The following is an 18,960-nucleotide window of genomic DNA, read 5'->3' as shown; positions in this document are numbered from 1 at the left end:
TGACTTTGCTTATGAGAAGTTTGCAAAAGGGGATCACATAAACCCTGGGACACAGCAACAGTCATAAATCCATGCCAGTTGCCAAGTGTCTGGATTTTGATCATGTGACCGTGGGGATGCTTCAACAGGGTGAAAAAAAAGTCAAGTCATCGATCTATCTATCCATCCATCCATTCCATCCAAGTCCATCCTATTTATCTGTCTGTCTGTCTGTTCTATCCAGTGGTGGTATTCAAATTTTTTTACTATCGGTTCTGTGGGTATGGCTTGATGGGCGTGGCTTGGTGGGCATGGCAGGTAAGGATACTGCAAAATCTCCAGTCAGAGGTGATATTTGCCTGGACTATTCAAAATTTCCACTACCGGTTCTCCAGAACTGGTCAGAACCTGCTGAATACCACCTCTGATTCCCATCCCACTCCAGAGGATGGTTACTGTAAAATCTCCATTCCCTCCCCACTCCTGTGGGAAGGATATTGTAAAATTCCCATTCCTCCCCACCCTACTAACCTGCTTTTCAGCTCCGTTCTCCTCTGCAGAGCAACAAAAGAAGACCCAGCTAATCTGCTGGGACTCAATGCAAGGCAGAGAATAGATGGGGGCGGGGCCTGTCAGAGGAGGTATTTGCCGGTTCTCCAAACTACTCAAAATTTCCACTACCGGTTCTCCATTTTTTAAAACTGCAGATTAATAACTAAAGGAAGGAGAAAAGTAGAAAAAAGAAACACAGTGGATGGAATAATAAAATATCAGTAAATAAACAGGAAGCTTACAATCAACATGGAATTTCACGTTCGTTATTTCGTTAACAGATTAGCAGCTGATTATGTAGAACTAAGATTTATTTATTTATTGGATTTGTCTGCCACCCATCTTTTCTAGAGGCAACTCTGGGTTAAAACAAAAAACAAAAAAACCCCAACCGTATCATTTTAATACCCTAGCCGTCTATCATTATCATTATTTCAAGTATAAATGACAGTAATCGTCTAAAAAGAAAAAAAAAGAGAAAGGAAAAACAGAAAGAAGAGGAAAACTATCAATATAAACAATAATTATTTAATTTTAAGTTCCCCCCTATTGTATCCTGGCTGATAATTACATCAGTGTTTATAAATGTTGGAATTATTTCCAGTTATAGTCCTTATGTAAATTGCTTCCTCTTTAAAAATAAGCCTCTAAGTGTCTACCTTGCTGTATGATGTATCATATATAAGGGATATTAGCAGGCATGAAAAAGTTCAATTTAGCTGATTTAATTGCTTAAAGTCTGTTCACAGAATCTTTTCAACTAATAACCAAGCACCTAGTTACGGTACTGTTAGGTAAGTTTAGTGGCAATTAAGGTGGTTGGACTTACTTTGTGGCTATATTCTAGCGTAATGCCTCTTTTTATTCATCCACGGCTCTGCCAGCCCTTCTCCTACAGATATATATATTCAGAAGAGAAGCTTGACCAAATTTAAGCAAGAATATATATATATATTCTTGCTTAAATTTGGTCAAGCTTCTCTTCTGAATAGTGTTAATTTTGCCATTGCTGCATGCAAGCTTAATTTCCCAGTCTAATTTTGTTAGCAAAAAGTTTCTCTTCTGATATTGTGCCAGACTGAGCCTTGTAGCTGTCAGCGTACATCATAAAAGATTATGATATGGTTTATTTACATGTTCTCAGACAATTCCTAATTTTAAAAACAAGGTTTCAATTCAAACTTTGCTTTTAAAATGTTTTGAATAACACTGTATTTCTTTCCTGTACTCTTTAAGTTAATATTACATGGCTACCACATAGGATAAAATGCTCCTTCTGCCTCACAACATTATCCGTATGTATTATACAATGCATTAAAAAAAAACAATTGATGGGATTATATGGTGTCTATAAAACACTTTGTGTTTCTCTTGAGTTATTGTGCGGGAGAAATTTTATTGATTTTTCCCCCAAGCATGCTTCCTGTAATTGTGTCTTCAAAATTTTGCAACCACTTTATCATAACCTTTTAACTTGTTCTGTCTCTGGGTCATAATAATTTCATAGTAATGAGTATTTATGAGCGTGTGTGCATCTATCTTGGTAGGTGGTCTTGGTTCTGTATAAGTGTTTTGAATTTGCCTTATTCTTAAGATCATTTTTATTTTTTGCTCTTCCAGCAATTTGTAAATTCATTAACCATGCTAGATTTCGGACATGAGAGGATAATTCTGGCTGTCTCTTTTAGTCTGTTTCTGGAGTCTGGATGCACCCTAGCGAGACAACGGGATTTTTGAGCCAAACTGTACAACTGTTTTAACAGACCAGCTCCACTTTTCCGTTTGAAACAAACTTCTGGGATGTTGGTAAAACCAGGATTCATTTTGAAGGAAGCGTGTTAATTTTTCCTCAGCCGCTTTCTTTGATTTTTCTTTTTTTAAAATAGCCACTCAGGAATGGAGGTGGATGGCCTACACATTTTTCCTGTGTTCCCTTCAGTCTGGTTTATTTTTTTTAAGTGAAATTCCCTTGTTGTTTTCCACTTTCTGTCCTCATTTATCCACTCTTTAATTTCATCTGGTGCTGCTGGTGTTCCCTTTCGTCTCCTCAGTTGGGAAGACGCCATTTCTCCCCCCACCCTCAAAGGACTGATCTTACTTCCAGCATCCTCGCTAAATCTACTGGGATCTGGGCTGAATTTTCCCTTCACACGAAGCCCCTTAGTTTCTGGCTGCCCTTTAAATTTATTTTCACCTCTTTTCAGGGTATTTGTGATGACCCGGGGCATGACACAAAAATAACACAGTCACAAAAGTAGAATAAATTCCCTTTAACGCCTCCAACTTGGACTCCAATGTCCTATTATCCTTGGCTTGATATCAAACTATGAAGAGAGTAAATGCAGTCCAAACCAAAAGTAAAGATAATTAGAAATAAAAAAATCCAACACAAACCACACTGGAGTCATTAACACGACTGGCCAGGATGATAAATTGCAGACTTCCACAAGATAACACAGAAACCATAGTTGGGAAGATGCCAAAACCCAGTTAAGCCTTGACCAAGATAAAGCACGCTTTGCTTCCAGCAAAGAGCTTATTTAAAATGCCCCACTTATATCCTGTTCTCCCAGCTACAACTAATGAAAGGGATCAGGGCCTTTTTCTCTCCCATAAGCCATGTTGCTCCCTTCTCCGTTCCTCCCTGCGTGCCCTAGGATGAAGAGGGGATGGCCCTGGGTCTTCCTCTGAATGCCAAGCCAGACTGTGCTGTTCCCCCCATTTCTTCCACAGCCACCGGAGCCACACTCCCACTCCCTGTCAGCTCCTCAATCTCCCCCTCAGAATCAGACTCCAACAAGGGCATGACAGGATTGAATCCAACTGGATCTCCTCGAACATTTGATGACCTGGATTTGCTGGTCTTCTAAGCTCAGACAAGATCCAAAACATGCCTCCAAATCTGTGGGAGATCACGTTGATCAGCGCTTATGCGTGGATGTAGTCATCACAAAGCTTTTGACTCTTATCCAGAAATGAAGTGTGCAGTTTACAGGTAGACCTTGGTTTACGACCCACATTCACGGCCAAAATTTCTGTGGCTTAAGTGAAACATTGGTTAAGTGAGTTTTGCCCTATTTTATGGCCTTTCTCACCACAGTTCTTAAGTGAACCATTGAAGTTGTTCAATTAGTAAGATGGTTAAGTGAATCTGGCTTCCCCTGTTGATTTTACTTGACAGAAGGTTGCAAAAGGGAAACGGTCATAACTATGAGTCAGTTGCCAAGCCTCTGAATTTTGATTATATGACAATGGGGATGCTGAAACAGTGAAAAATGTAAAAAACTGGTCCTAGTTCACTTTCTTTCAGTGCTGTTGTAACTTCAAACGGTCACTAATGTTGTAAGTCCATGATGGCGAACCTATGGCACGCAAGCCCTAGCCAAACTTACTACAGCTGATTTTTGCCCCCTTTGAGGCCCTTTTCAGCCTTCTTCAGCCTCCCAGGGGCTCGGGGGAAGCCTCTGCAGCCTTGGGAGGCCGAAAAACGAGCCTACCGGAAGCGCCGGAACTAGAAGTGATGAAACCGGAAGTGATGAAATGAGCCCGTTTTTCGGCCTCCAAAGGCTGCAGAGGCTTCCCCTGAGCCTCTGGGAGGCCGAAAAAGTCCTCAAACAGGCAAAAAATCAGCTAGGAGGCACTCGCATGCGCAGTGCAGGTAAGGGGGCAGGGTGGTAGTATTGTGCACGCATGCGCAGGGGGGCACACCACAACAAAAAGGTTCGCTATCACTGTTGTAAGTCAAAGACTACCTGTGTTTTGCCTGTAGGGTCCTTGATGCTCTCTGAGCTTGGTGGTTATTGTGGTTTTTTTTTACATTTTATTACCCAACTAGGTAATATCATCAGTGCTAGTAGAGAGTGGGGTTTGCTCTCACTTTATTTACCAGTGGTTGGTGAGAATGTTTTTGATGGTTTCTTAGTTAGGCTATTGTTTGCTGTTTAATTGTTATCTATGTTGGCTAGTTTCTTGATTGGGTATTGTCTGTTTCTTGATTGTTAGTCTAATATTAATCTCAAGGTTAAGCTTTGCTTATCTGGGTGTTGACTGTTGGCTCTTTGGGTGGGTAATAAGTTACATATTTACTATGATTACTTCTTCTACAGAGGCCCGTCTCCATCAACTTTCTGTTTGAAGATCACTTCACTGGATTACAAGACTTTTGGGGGCCTTGAACCTCCATCCTGGCTCTGGATCTCCATTTGCTAAGGTTTTAGTTGTAGCTTGTTGGAATCTATTGCCAACAAAAGACACATCTCAGCACAATTTGTACCTGGAGATAATCTTAAGTTTCTGTTGTGTTGACTTCCTATTACCCAGCACTCTACTCTGCGTGTAGTTTTTGAAGTATAAACTTTTACCTACACATCCTCCTTCTAATCTTTCTGACCTTGGTTTGCCTGATATCTCTGTTTCCTTGTTCCTGTTGTGGCCCGCCAGACTCGGACAATGAGGAGGTTGGGAGGAACTTGGGCTAGTCCTGGAGTCTGGGGAAGGCTCTGATGAGGGCTCTGCGTCAGAGGCAGAGATGGAGCTAGGGACGTTCAACATTTATCAGATGCTTTCAGAGTCAGAGATAAGTGGGGAAGAACAGCTGAAGCCTGTTCCAGATGCGTGTATGCACAGAGCTGTCAGGAGAAGGGACCAACTAAGGAACAGGGGTCGACTTGGAAGAAAAGGCACAAGTGGACGCTGAATGGCTCCTCTCATAGGGAATAAAGAGGAGCAAAAGGGGAGAGGTGTTTGCAGGAGACAAGTGGTTCGCTTATTAGTGTGAAGATTTGCTTATCTGAGTTTGTGCCTCACAGAATTTCTTTGCCCAGTATATCATTTTACAGTTGGGACTGGAAGCTCTTGGCCGGGCCACTATCTAAAGACTGATAAGGTCTGTTCGTGCAATTAAACCTTTGAAGATTTTAATTTTTCTGGGTGTGAATCTCAGGATGGAAGGCTGAGTCAACCTTGAACCTCGTGAGAATTGAACTGCCAAATTGCCAGCAGTCAGCAGAAGTAGCCTGTAAGGCTGAGTCAACCTTGAGCTGGTCAGGATCGAACTCCACATTGTGGGCAGAGTCAGACTGCAATCCTCACTGCCCTGGTGTTCTAGTCTGTCAAGATCCATCTGGATTACGAATGATGATACCTGTAGCCCTCCCTAAAAAAGCATCAGCAAAATATTTAAAGGCTGAAGAATTGAAATTAAATTTAACAATTTAACCTGGGTATTTCCAGAGACCAGGAGAGGAAGAATATTCCACACTGTATTTGTTCGCTTCTCTGGTTTTGTTTCTGCATCTGAAGGTTTCTCTGTATCTTCCGATTTTTGTAAGTTGCTTTGGTTTTTGGAAGTTGGAGCGACCTCTCTGCATGTTAAATATTTGTCAGGGTTTGAATTTATTTGCGACAGATGGGTGTTTTGCTGGGCTTGAGGGGAGTACAGGTAGTCCTCGAGTTACGACCACAATTGAGCCCAAAATTTATGTCACTAAGTGAAACGTTTCTTAAGTGGGGTTTGCCCCGTTTTACCACTTTTCTTGCCCCTGTTGTTCGGTGAACCGCTGCATTTATGAAGTTAGCAACATGGTTGTTAAATGAATCTGGGTTCCCCATTGTTGGCTCGAAGGTCGCAAAAGGGGATCACGTGGCCCCTCTGAGACATGGCAACCATCATAAGTATGAGCCTGTTGCCAAGCATTTGAATTTCGGTGGTCACAGGACTGCCACGGTCGTAAGTGTGAAAACAGGTCATAAGTCCCTTTTTTTCAGTGCCATTGTAACTTTGAACGGTCACTGAATGAAGGGTTGTAAGTCAAGGACTACTCGTAGTTTGTTTACATTTAAATAAGGAAATTTTACATGAATGTACAGGGGTCCCTCAGCAGATAACCATTCATTTAGTGAACAAAGTTAAAAACGGCACTGAAAAAAATGATTTATGACTGTTTTTCATAGTTATGACAGTTGCAGCATCCACATGGATACGTGATCAGAATTTGGGCACTTGGTAACTGGCTCAAATTTATGATGGTTGCGCTGTCCTGGGGTCATGGGATAACCTCTTGCAACCTTCTGACAAGCAATATTAATGGGGAAGCACGGTTCACTTAACAATCTTGTTGCTAACTTAACTGAGCCAGGATTACTTGTACCTGGGATCAACCAAGATGTGATGACCCAAAGGGGCGTGGCACAAAGGCAACACAGTCAGATAATCAGTAGGAGTCCTTTTATTAGCTCCAACTTTGCCCCCAGTGTCCTGGTTATCCTTCTGGGCTGGAGAAAAACTCTCCCAAGAACAGTCTTTGGCTGCAGAGAATCAAGTCCAAAATGTGGGCAACAAAAACCGTAACTATAAGTCCAATCAAGACAGGGCAGGAGAAGGAATTCCAGACGTGAAGATATGGCAATAACTCAACACGGTTGGGAGGATGCCAGGAACGCAGATAACCAAAGTCAACACAAGATAAACTCACGTTTGTTCCCAACAGACGCCACACTCAGCTTGCATCTCTTTTAAACTCTCATTCCCAGGTGTGGCTAATGAAGGGAATCAGGGCCCTTTCCGCCCTCGTAAGCCATGCAACCCATGTTGCTCTCTCTTCTGTTTCTCCCTGCGTGCCCTAGGATGATGAGGGGATGGGCCTGGGTCTTCCTGTGAACCCCCCTCTCCCTTGTTCCACCTCTCCCCTGCTTTGCCCAGCCGGACTTTGCCCTTCCCCAGTTTCCTCCACAGCCACAGCTACACTCCCACTCCCTGTCAGCTGTTCGTCTTCCTCCTCGGAGTCAGACTCCGTCAGGGGCATGACACAAGACTTCTTTCATGAAGGATCCAGTACTGGTTTCACAATATCCATTTTGAGATTGGAGGGCAGAGTTCCTTGCTCCGAAGAGGCAGTCACCCCTCTGCCTCTGCTCAGAGAGATCTCCTCAGCTGATCTCGTACCACCAGTAATCTTGTCCACATACTCAGATAATCTGTCATTCGAAACCAATCTACAACACCGAACATAGAACAACAGAGTTGGAAGGGTCCTCAGAGGTCTTCTAGTCCAACCCCTGCTTGAGCATTTATACCATTTCTGACAAATGTCTGTCCTGTCTGTTCTTAAAAACCTCCAGTGGTTGATATCTATGGAGATACTTAGTCATTCAGGTCCTGGCTGTCCCAAAGGTGCTTTTTCAAGAGGCAACTGGACTTTCTGGTTTTTCTTTGAAGACGTTTCGCTTCTCATCCAGGGAAGTTTCTTCTGCTTTCCGTCCCTTCAGTCAGAGCTGAAGAAGCTTCTTGGGTGATAAGCTTCTCCTTAGTTCTAGGTTGCTTCTCTCCTTGATTAATTTCCATTCATTCCTTCTTGTCTTGCATTCTGGTGCTTTGGAAAATGGTTTGACCCCACGCGTCTTTGTAGGAGCCCTTCAAATATTGGAAGACGACTATCATGTCACTCGCAACAGCTTCCTTTCACTAGACTAGGCTTCAGAGGTGGTTATTCAGCCGGTTCTGACCCGTTCTGGAGAACCGGTAGTGGAAATTTTGAGTAGTTTGGAGAACCGGCAAATACCACCTCTGACTGGCCCTGCCCCCATCTCTTCTCTGCCTCCCATTGAGTCCCAGCTGATTGGCTGGTTTCCCTGCAGAGGAGAACGGAGCTGGAAAGCAGGTTAGTGAGGTGGGGAGGGAATGGGGATTTTACAATATTCTTCCCCTGCCACGCCCACCAAGCCACGCCTACAAAACTGATAGTAATTTTTTTTTGAATCCCACCACTGCTAGACATGCCCAATTCCTGAAAACATTCTTCGTATGTTTGAGCCTCCAACCCCCCTAATCTTTTCTGTTGCTCTTCTCTGCGCTCTTTTCTCACCATATGAGGAGATTTCAGTAGCATGAATTCAGTAGCCTCTTTGAGGCAAAGTAACCGAGTCTTACTACAGGCCAGAGATTTTATAGTAGTTTCCTTTCTGTTCCCTCCTTTGTAATTCACCCCCACCATTTCCCAAACAGGTCAAACTAAAGAGGATTTCAACAGAATTAGTTTTAAGCATCTTCTCCCATTACGGCAATAAAATAAAATAACAGTCTACATATGTGGGAATATTGGCAAGCTTTAGGATGGAAATAGCCCAAGTCATGAGGATGTCCTCTTAGCTTTTCAGTTATTCCACTTGTGTGTGTGTGTGTGTGTGTGTAATGAAAAGTTTCTGCTCTATTCCAGCTGCATTTTGCAGTTCTGGGAGGTGAGAAGGAGTTCTGGAGCTCTTTGAGAAGATGTACCAAGATGGCAATGTGGCGGGACAGTAATTTGGTTCCTACATGTTTTATTGGGCTTGAGCATAAATGTCGACTAGTTGCCTCAACGAGAAACCGCAGTCCCATTTCCAATTCCTTCCCATGTGTTAGATTTGTGTGCAAGGGATAACATTTTGGACTCTTCCACTTCATAAACGATCCACATGAAAGAATTACTACCTGGGAATTAATGGTGATCGTAATTGTTTTGAGCAACACTCATGCAAAAGTTATGTTCCCGTTGAGGCATGTCACTTTCGGAATTTAAACCATTGAAAGTAGGATATATAGTCTATTAACTTTTTACCACAACCTTGGTTTTGTTTTGTTTCTTTTTTAATTTATTTATAGAAGGCCAGAGAGTCCACTTCTAGTGTAGCTTTCTTGGCACGGCAATTTCTGTGAAGAGAAATGTGGCCGTTGGATGTGACGAGAGCATTCAGTCATGCAACTTCCCTATCTGAGAGCTAAATTTGGACAGCCTGGAGGCCCTGAGAAGATGCTAAAGAGGGCAGCTAAAATAAGAAATTGATAAGTTATTCCCATTAAAATAGAAGTTTGCCCAGACGCCGTTGAAGATTACAATGAAAAACAGATTAAAAATAAAAAGTCAACTTAAAAACAGCAAAAGTGAAACAGGAATAAAGTACAGGTAATCCTCGGCTTGCAACCATTCATTTAGTGACCAAAGTTACAAAGGCATTGAAAAAAGTGGCTTATGACCGTTTTTTAACCCTTGTGACTAAGCTGCTGAGACACATATAGCCGTTTCCCGTGATGTCTTATTGTGCAACCTCCCCCAAGAAAAATTACTTTTGGAAAATTTGTGAGGTATCTGTCTTACACAAATGAGAATCAGAAACTAATTTAAAAAAAACAAGGACAGCATATGGTTTATTTTAACGAGCCCTTAGAATTCAGCCCAATACATTTTCTGCTTGAAGGACAAAACCCTTTTGTGTTCTCCCAGTTGTGTAAAAAGTTGCATTTCACTGCAGCTCAAGACAAGTCCTGTATCACCCTTTGCAAAGGGGCCACACACAAGTCAGGAGATGCAATTTTGCCCTTAAATCAGTGGTTGCCAACCAGTGGGCCGGGGACCACTGGTGGCCCACGAGAAAATTTTGGTGGTCCTCAGAGAAATGTCACCCCCAAAGCAATTAATCCAGGCTGCGCGGGAACACAAGGCTGCGCCGCCCACATGGCCTGTGGGAACACAAGGCTTGAGTCGCTTGCATTGCGGACAACACAAGGCAGTGAGGGGAGGGGGGAAAGGACGGGGGGGAACTTGCCCCACTCGCCCCCCCCACACCTGGCCTGGCCACTGGTCTGCTTCTTTCCATTTCTTTCTTCTGCTTTTGGCTACACACAAGGAAAGCAGCAAAAGTCTTTCTTTCTCTCCCCCAAACTCCATCAGAAATGAATCTTTGGGACCCTGCAAGGCATCCTGCTCCAAGAGGCTGTGCTGGTGTGACAAGTCTCACAAAGACTCATTTCTGGCGGAGTTTGGGGGAGAGAAAGACAGACTTCTGTTGCTTCTGCTGCTTTCCTTGCATGAAGCCAAAAGTCTCTCTCTTTCTCTCTCTCTTTCTCTCTCTCTCTCTCCCTCCCTCCCTCCCCCTGAGAACGGAGCTGGAGAGAGTATCCTGAGATCCCAAATAATGATTGATCTGTAGGAAAATGGGGTGGGGAATTTTCCTGCAGACTTTTTGGGGGATTTTCCCACGGTCTCTGGTCGGGATTTAAAATTATGAGTTTGGTGGTCCCTGAGGTCCAAAAGGTTGGAGACCCCTGCCTTAAATCAAGGGGACACATCCAGGGATGGGCTGCTGAGGGTTTGCAGGGGTTTGGGAGAGCCCCTAGCAAAGATTCTGTGCAGTTCAGAGAACCCCCAAATCCCACTCTTAGTTGGCTCCACCCACCCTGCCCTTCCCCTCCAAGGAGTCCCTACGTGGCCAGATACGTGCAGGACGCACGCGGAGGCTTGAAGAGGCCAAAAAACAGGCCTCACGGAAGTTCAGGAAGACCGGAAATGGGCCTGTTTCCGGCTCCCAGAGAGCCTCCGGAGCCCGGGGAAGCTGTTTTCGCCCTCCTGGAGGTTCGAGGAAAGCCTCCAGAGCCCGGGAAGGGCAAAAATGCCCCACCCCCATCATAGTGCAGGAAGCCAACTCGCCCACGCCCATCATGGCCACACCCACCCAGCAATCGGGCAGAGAATCCGTTGCTAAAATTTTTGAAGGCCACCCCTGGACACACCTGCAGATTCAAAGGAAAGGCCGGGGAATTTCAAAGTCCCATCACCATCACATTGCCCCTGGCTGTGCCATCACAGGTAGCCCTGAACTTAACAGAGTTCATTTAGTGACCGTTCAAACAATTGCCACGGCCGTTTTTCACACTTATGACCGTTGTGGCATCCCCATGGTCATGTGATCAAAATTCAGATGCTTGACAATTAGATGGATGGATGGATGGATGGATGGATGGATGGATGGATGGATGGATAGATAGATAGATAGATAGATAGAATTCTTTATTAGCCAAGTGTGATTGGACATACAAGGAATTGACTCGTATTTATGATGGTGCAGTGTCCCTGGGGTCACGCTTTTGCGACCTTCTAACCAGCCTGGTCAATGGGGGAAGCCAGGTTCATTCAACAACCTTTAAATTTTCAATCAATTCACCTTGAATATCACTACAAGCACCTCTCTCTCTTCCTCTCTCCCTCTCTCTCCCCATCCTCTCTCTCTCCCTCCCCCTCCCACCCTCCCTCTCTCCCCCTTCCTCTCCCTCTCTCTCTCCTGCCCTCTTTCTCTCTCCCTCCCTCCCTCTCTCCTCCTCCCTCGCTCTCTCTCTTTCACACACATTCACACAAAACCTACAATATCAGCTGCTTAGTATGGAACTTAGTATTTCATCTTTTCTTGAGGATGTTTTACTCCCATCGTATATCACGTTCAGCAACCAATTCTTAATTCCACATTCATGCAATACATTCCATCATTCAAGCCTAACCCCTTTATAGAAGACTTTCTCATCATCAATAATAATGTACGATCAATTAACTATTCCACCATCCTACAGTTCTCAATGATGACCTGAGGAGCTAAAGTCATTTGCAAATTACTTTTCCGGACTTAAGGTCGCCTCGCCTTTCCCAAGTATTCCCCCTGGCCATCTCTTTGGTGGATTTTTGTTTCAATCAAAAAAATAAATAAATTGTGCCCTGCAGCTGCCCGGACACACCGAACAAATTAATTAATTACTCCCCTTGTAGTTGATCTATCCATTCTTATTCTTTGTAGGAAAGCAAGAGGGTGTTATTCCAGTTAATTTGTCCACCTTAGCCGCTTTCAACAGTCTGGAACTACAACTCCCCAAATTCCTCAGCCAACCTAGGCTAGCTGGCTGAGGAATTCTGGGAGTTGAAGTCCAGACAGCTGAAAATTCCCAAGGCAAACACTGTGTCATTCCAGTTCTCAGGCACTTTCCCACAAACCGAACAATTCGCGTAGCCAATCCTGAAGCAATCATGCCCAACTCTGAGTCTTTCTTCAGCTACTTCGTTCCTATCTGTAGAATTAAAGTTTTCCAGCGTTCTCACATCGTTAAGGACTTCTTTGAATTCCAAGCCTTGTAGAGGTCATCTCAGTCCCACTCTTGACATATCCCACTATATTGCATAAATCTCTCAAATATTCACGCTAGCATTCCTTTCCATCTGTTTCTTCCTAAATGAGTTTCTTGCTTTTATTTTTAATACCATTTCTTCTGCTGGGAGTCCCTTGTTTAGCTTTCTTTTCACATTTCCAAACTACTTTTTAAAAAATATTCCCACTAGAATGCCTCTGAATTTTCATGCCGCATCTCTTCTTCTCTCTTTTTGACTCTTGCAACTGTCTTTTTCTATCCATATACATTTTTCAATATATTTCTCTCGTCCTAATTTTTGAAACAATCCTTTGTTCTATGTGCATCCTTCTTAAAGCTGAGAGTAGAAGGCTGGGCCAAAGTCTCCAGCTACAATTGTGCCTAAGCCAGGGTGAGAACTCAGAGTCTTATGCCGTAACCACTCGATCAAACTGGTTCTCTTAGGGTGAGTGCCCAAGGCTCTTCTATATGAACATTTATTTATTGACCAGATTAAGAAGTTGCATAATGCTATAATCAGTAAAGATTCACAGCAGTTATTAATTAGATCTTTGAATGATTGGATGAACAGTTTTAATTCCTGTAAGGAAATTAGGGACTAATTGTTGGGTCGTGGCAGGATGCAAGTTGTAATCATTCCCAGGTTATCCTAGAAGAGGAAGGAATTGATGGAGCTAAAGGAATTTGGGACAGATTCACAGAGGGATGAGACCGAGAGTGGAAAGCAAATTTTGTTCCTGCCAGAAACTTTGGTGAATCCAAACATTGATGAATCCCAAAGTTTATGTCCTTTACAAATAGCATTATATTGTTTAAATAACATTCTGATTATGGATAAAAATGTCACCCTTTTATGGATAGCTAAGTCAAAGATATTTGGGGATGGTGATTATACAGGTAGGAGTCGAGTTATGAGCACAACTGAGCCTGAAATTTCCATTTTGATAGTTAAATGCCTATGGAGATTCTCAGTCATCCAAGTCAGGGTTGTCCCAAAGGTGCTTTTTTTCAGGAATAAGGTGACCAATCATCCTCCGTCTATTATACCATCCTCCGTCTATTATAAGTTCTGTCCTCTCTCGAAAAGTGTCCTCCTACATGTCCTCCTTTTTGATATTTGAAGACTAATCTGTAAATCTCCATATTTGATCGCTGCTGATCCGATCTGTTGTGTGTGATGTGACGAATTTGCATTTGACACGGTGATTTGTCAAGGCTCGGTACAGTGCGGCGAGACGCGATTATGAGACGCATGCGCTCCATACGGGAGAATTGTTTTGAGAGAGTGCGCAGCGCGCAAGTGGCTTTGTTTTTTTTCCTTCAATTTATTTGTGTCCTCCTTCTCATTGTAAAAAAGTTGGTCACCTTATTCAGGAGGCAACTGGACTTTCTGGTTTTCTTTGAAGACATTTCGCTTCTCATCCAAGAAGCTTCTTCAGGATGGAGGGGAATGGAAGGATTGATATTCCTTGCAGACAGCTGGTCATTTGCATTCTTTGAGAGGGTCATTGAGGCCACTTGGAGGTTTATCTGTGTCCTCAGGGTCACCTGAGTAGTGCAAATGGTTCATGTAGCCTGAAATTTCTCCTCTGGAAATCCATTCCTACTCTCACACCGTTCAAAGGGTGTCCATCCCAGATTGTGTAGCTGAAAGTCTGTAGAGATTCTCAGTTATCCTGGTCAGGGTTGTCCCAAAGATGCTTTGTTTTCAGGAGGCAACTGGACTTTCTGGTTTTTCTTTTGAAGATGTTTCTCTTCTCCTCCAAGAGGCTTCTTCAGTTCTCATCCAAGAAGCTTTTGGAGAGCTGAAGAAGCTTCTTGGATGAGAAGATAAACCTTCAGAAGATAAACCAGAAAGTCCAGTTGCCTCTTGAAAAATGCCCCTCTGGGGCATTTTGACAGTTGTGAAGTGAATTTCCTTCCATTCTGCCCCGTCTCTTCCCCACGCTAAGTTTGGAGAAAGCAAACATCTGGATTTATTTCTGCTATCTGGAACGCATGCTATGGAATTCCATATTAAAAAAAGAAAAAAAAAAGGAAGCAGTTACATAACCCAGAGTTAATAGCAAATCATATTTTACAAGACTTTCGATCGCTGTTTTGCATCCCTTTCCAAGTGGAAAATAGCAAAGGAAACCTTGCCTTTGTTCTAACTTGATGATGTTACTGTTTGAACAGTGGTGGGATTCAAATTTTTTTTACCAACAATTCTGTGGGTGTGGCTTGGTGGTTGGGGCATGGCTGGTGGGCGTGGCAGGGGAAGGATATACTGCAAAATCCACATTCCCTCCCCACCCACTAACCTGCTTTCCAGCTCCGTTCTCCTGTGCAGGGCAACCAAAGAAGACCCAGCCAATCAGCTGGGACTCAATGGGAGGCAGAGAATAGATGGGGGCGGGGCCAGTCAGAGGTGGGATTGGCCGGTTCTCTGAACTACTCAAAATGTCCTCTACCGGTTCTACAGAACTGGTCAGAACCTGATGAAGACCACCTCTGCGGTTGAAGTGAAGGAATTGTGGTGCTGTAAGAAAGTCCTGTTACATAATTTGTTGGCTCTTATGTGTCCTCAGGACCTACTCTTAAAAGAAGTCCCATTTACCCTTCTGCCTCCGATTGTGACTGAGGGTGGTTGATCCCACAGGGACACTTAAGAAAGGTGTAGATGTCTTTGACCCAAAGGTGATTTTTTTTTCTTCCAAGAGGCAATTGGGCTTTCTGGATTTTCTGTGAAGACATTTCACTTCTCATCCAAGAAGCTTCTTCAGCTCTGAAAAAGCTTCTTGGATGAGAACTGAAGAAGCTTCTTGGATGAGGAGTGAAACGTCTTCCAAAAAAAAAAAAAAAACCCAGAAAGTCTTCTTGGAAAAGATGGATGATAGATATAGATAGATAGATAGATAGATAGATAGATAGATAGATAGATAGATAGATAGATGCTACCAAGTAGATGGATAGATAGATATAGATAAGGCAGACAGACTGACTGGGCTTCTGTTTGTGGTCCTTGCCGGAGGGTGGTTCTATGGGGTTGGATGGAGTCAGAAAAAGGCCAAACCGCCACCAGTTCTTTGAACACAAACTCATATATTTCAGCCTACCAGGTGGCTCCAATGATTATTATTTTTTTTTTTTGGTGAAGGTTGAGGGAGAGTAGGGTAGAACCGAAGCTCCCGGAGAAGAAAGCAAAGGGCAAAATAGCAGGTGTATCCTCTCAAGTGAGGCCCTTCAGGGCTTCCGGTCAGCATAGCGCCTCTGTGGGTGCTGTGGGTGTCCTCTTTCTTTTTGATGGACGGGCATGTTGAGCCAATGGAGAATTTGCATTCGGCCTTTCTCTACGGCAACACCCAAGCGAGGGATTTGAAAGGGAAATGAAGCCGCTTTAAAGTTTTGGGGTGAGGGAGGAGTCCATCCACATTCTCAGTGGCCTTTCTTTATTTCCCTTCCTTTTTAGGAATTCAGACTCTGCTGCTCCAGGCTCTGTTCTTCATCTCCTCCTCCTCTTCCTCCTCTCCTGCTTTCAGGAATTCCCCACTGACCCTTCAATGCTGCAGAGTTAGCTGGAGGCGAAGGAGACAAAAGTCTCCCAATCAGATGCAAAAAAGGCATACTCTTAAGGGTCAGAGAAGAGACCAAAGACTCCCAGCCACCTCCTGCAAGGTAAGAGAGCAAAGCATTACAAAGAAACTCGTTTTACGCTCACAGTGGAGGCAGGGAAACACCCACCCACACACCCTCTCCATCTTACAAGGAAAATGTGGCGGCCCACCAGCGGCCAGCCAGGAGGTTGGGGAGGAACATGGGCCAGTCCTGGAGTCTGGGGAAGGCTCTGATGAGGGCTATGCACCGGAGGCAGAGATGGGGCCAGGGCTGTCTGACAGTTATCAGCTGCCTTTGGAGTTGGTGGTCAGTGGGGCAGAAGAACAGCTGGAGCCTGTTCCCAGCATGCGCATGCACAGAGCTGCCAGGAGAAGGGAACAGTTAAGGAACAAGGGTCGACTCGGGAGTAAAGCCACAGGTGGATGGTGAATGGCCCCTCCCATAGGGGTGGGAGGGGCCAAAGGCCACCACATTAATCTTCGTGGGGATTTTATTCCAAAGGGCAAACAAGGCCAGGACAAAAAATAATGGAGAGGCGAATTCGTCAACAAGTTTCTCAGTAAAAATAATGGTTTTGGCAGCAAAGAATTGGACTTGCCGTCGAGGTTTTTAGCTGGCACAGCTACACATTAAATAAAAGCTTTCTTCCCACTTAAATTCTCCCCAAGTCGAAAGAGAGCCCAGATGATGGACTGAAGGAGCAGACATTTCAAATTTCTCGCCGGATTCCAGACTTCTAAAGTCGCGGATTCTGTAGATAATTTTTACAAGAAAGAACACCTGTTTGCTGGATTTGAGAAAAGAATTATGTCTATGAATAATGGAACTTTTTCTTTCTTTTTCCCCCCCCATCTCTATGGACCATTTTTCGGTGTAATCTCGTCTAACTGTGATGAAAGTTGCTTGGTAAATACCAGCAGATTTTATGTCCCTTTTAAAAATAGAAACTGGCGGAGTTTATTTTAATGTTACCCTGCCATGCTGTTTGTGGCTTTTAAAAAAAACTTTTTTGGGGGGGAGGAATGATAGAAATGCTTGGCTTTTGCTGAGGGAATGTCAGATCCAGTTCAACCGGAACATCAAATATAGTTAGAAGTATGACAGCACATTTCTCAGTTTTAAGCATAAAGCCACCCAAACAGAGAGCCAGTTTGGTTTAGTGGGTGAAGACACCATGCTACAAAGCAGGAGACTGGGAATTCTAGTTCCATCTTAGATATGAACGTTGGTTGGGTGACTTTGGGCCAATCACCAGGAGATGGTGAGTTCTAGTCCCGCCTTTAGGCATGAAAGCCGGCTGGTGACTTTGGGCCAATCACCAGGAGATGGTGAGTTCTAGTCCCGCCTCTAGGCATGCCGCTGGTGACTTTGGGCCAATCACTGAGATGGTGAGTTCCCGCTTAGGCATGAAAGGTGACTTTGGGCCAATCACCAGGAGATGGTGAGTTCTAGTCTCGCCTTTAGACATGAAAGCCGGCTGGGTGACTTTGGGCCAATCACCAGGAGATGGTGAGTTCTAGTCCCGCCTAGGCATGAAAGCCAGCTGTGACTTTACTCGAGACTCTGGGAGGGCGAAACGGCCTCTGGAGGCTCTCTGGAAGCCGGAAACGGGCCCATTTCAGCCTTCCTGAACTTCCAGGAAACCCATTTTTTGCCCTCCCTGAGCCTCTGCACATGCCCTGCACTTACCTGCATCCCAAATTGGCCCTGTAGGGACTCCTGGGAGGGGCAGGGAGGGATGGGCGGGGTCAGCCAGGAGTGGGATTTGGGGGTTCTCCAAACTGCACAGAATCTTAGCTCGGGGCTCTCCTGAACCCCTGTGAACCCCCTACAGCTCACCCGTGCTCAGTTCCAGAAAACTATTTTCGTCACAACTTTTCCTATTTATTTCCCTTCTTTTCTTTCCCTCTGGCATTTCTCCTCTTCTGGGACATTTTTCGAAGGAAACCTAGGAGCCATTCATCACACAGATTCAAAATTCTTCCAGGCAAATGGTTACTCCGTGCCCAAGTTTCAATAGTCTTCCAACTTCAGCTTTGACCCTTCCCTTTACTTGGGGAACTATGTGTCATCCTATTAGTGCCAAACAGCTCTGCCTTTTTCTTTTCTTTTTTTAAGTGACCTCTTTCTGTCTCTGCCCTTGGGACAAAAATACTCCAAAATGTCAGGACCAGGGCAGAAATAATAGTGGTGGTAACCAGAAATATGTCCGAGTGGCGAAAGAACAAAAATCTGTTAAGTCCAGACTTCATCAGCAAAGAGGGGGCAGAGACAAGCTATCCGATGGGTGCTAGACAAGAATAAAGGGGTCTTTTTTGGAGGGGGGGGGATAATGGCGGGATTCTGAGGGCCAATTTTTACATCCAAAGAGGTTCCATTTTCAGGGTTGAGCAACCAGGACATAACCACAGAATAATTGGAAGAGGACCATATGTTCCAGCGCATCTATTCCTTTTCTATTTTAGAGTCATCGCTGGCAAAGCGAGTTAGGAAAATGAACAATCCTCACAAACCGCTGGTTTCTAATGAAATAAAAAGGCACTTTCTAAACAATTCCATATTCCAGAGGCTTGAAAATAATTGGAGCAAAATATAGCGTATCGTTTGGGTCAAAATATTTTATACACAATGCTAATGATAATAATACCATTTAAAGATACATAATCCTAACCTTTCAACTTCTATCGTTTGTGTATACATTGTAGTTATATATTCCATTCTATATCAGTATACATAATACTATTTTCCCAATTTCTACTTTCTACCTCTTTTTTCTAACACTCAATAAAATACCCACCATATTAAGAAGTATTCTATCTCTCTCCATCATCTCTTCTTCTTTTTAGAATTTCAACTCTTACTGACTTTGTGGTAAATCTTTCATGTTTCTC

At 43.9% G+C, this 18,960-nt stretch overlaps 1 protein-coding gene across 8 annotated transcripts in view; it reads left to right on the top strand.

Moving 5' to 3' along the window:
• The window catches only part of NTF3 (neurotrophin 3), an 86,039-nt gene that overhangs the window by 46,196 nt on the left and 20,883 nt on the right, over positions 1 to 18,960 (top strand). For 5 of the 8 annotated variants that reach the window (XM_087934247.1, XM_087934252.1, XM_087934248.1 and 2 more), the window contains exon 2: positions 15,924 to 16,129. The exons of 2 other annotated variants lie outside the window; for them this stretch is intronic. In XM_087934247.1, the coding sequence (XP_087790373.1) occupies positions 16,064 to 16,129 (66 nt within the window). In that variant the 5' untranslated portion in view covers positions 15,924 to 16,063. Of the gene's footprint in view, positions 1 to 5,838; positions 5,857 to 15,923; positions 16,130 to 18,960 lie in introns of those variants that run through there. One more of the 8 variants, XM_087934249.1, reaches the window with a different exon arrangement.

The sequence above is a fragment of the Pseudonaja textilis genome, chromosome 5 (assembly GCF_049901715.1).
Source record: "Pseudonaja textilis isolate UNSWEBS1 chromosome 5, rPseTex1.2, whole genome shotgun sequence".
NCBI lineage: Eukaryota > Metazoa > Chordata > Lepidosauria > Squamata > Elapidae > Pseudonaja > Pseudonaja textilis.
Note: the sequence above shows the minus strand (reverse complement) of the source record. Positions and strands in the feature narration are given on the sequence as shown.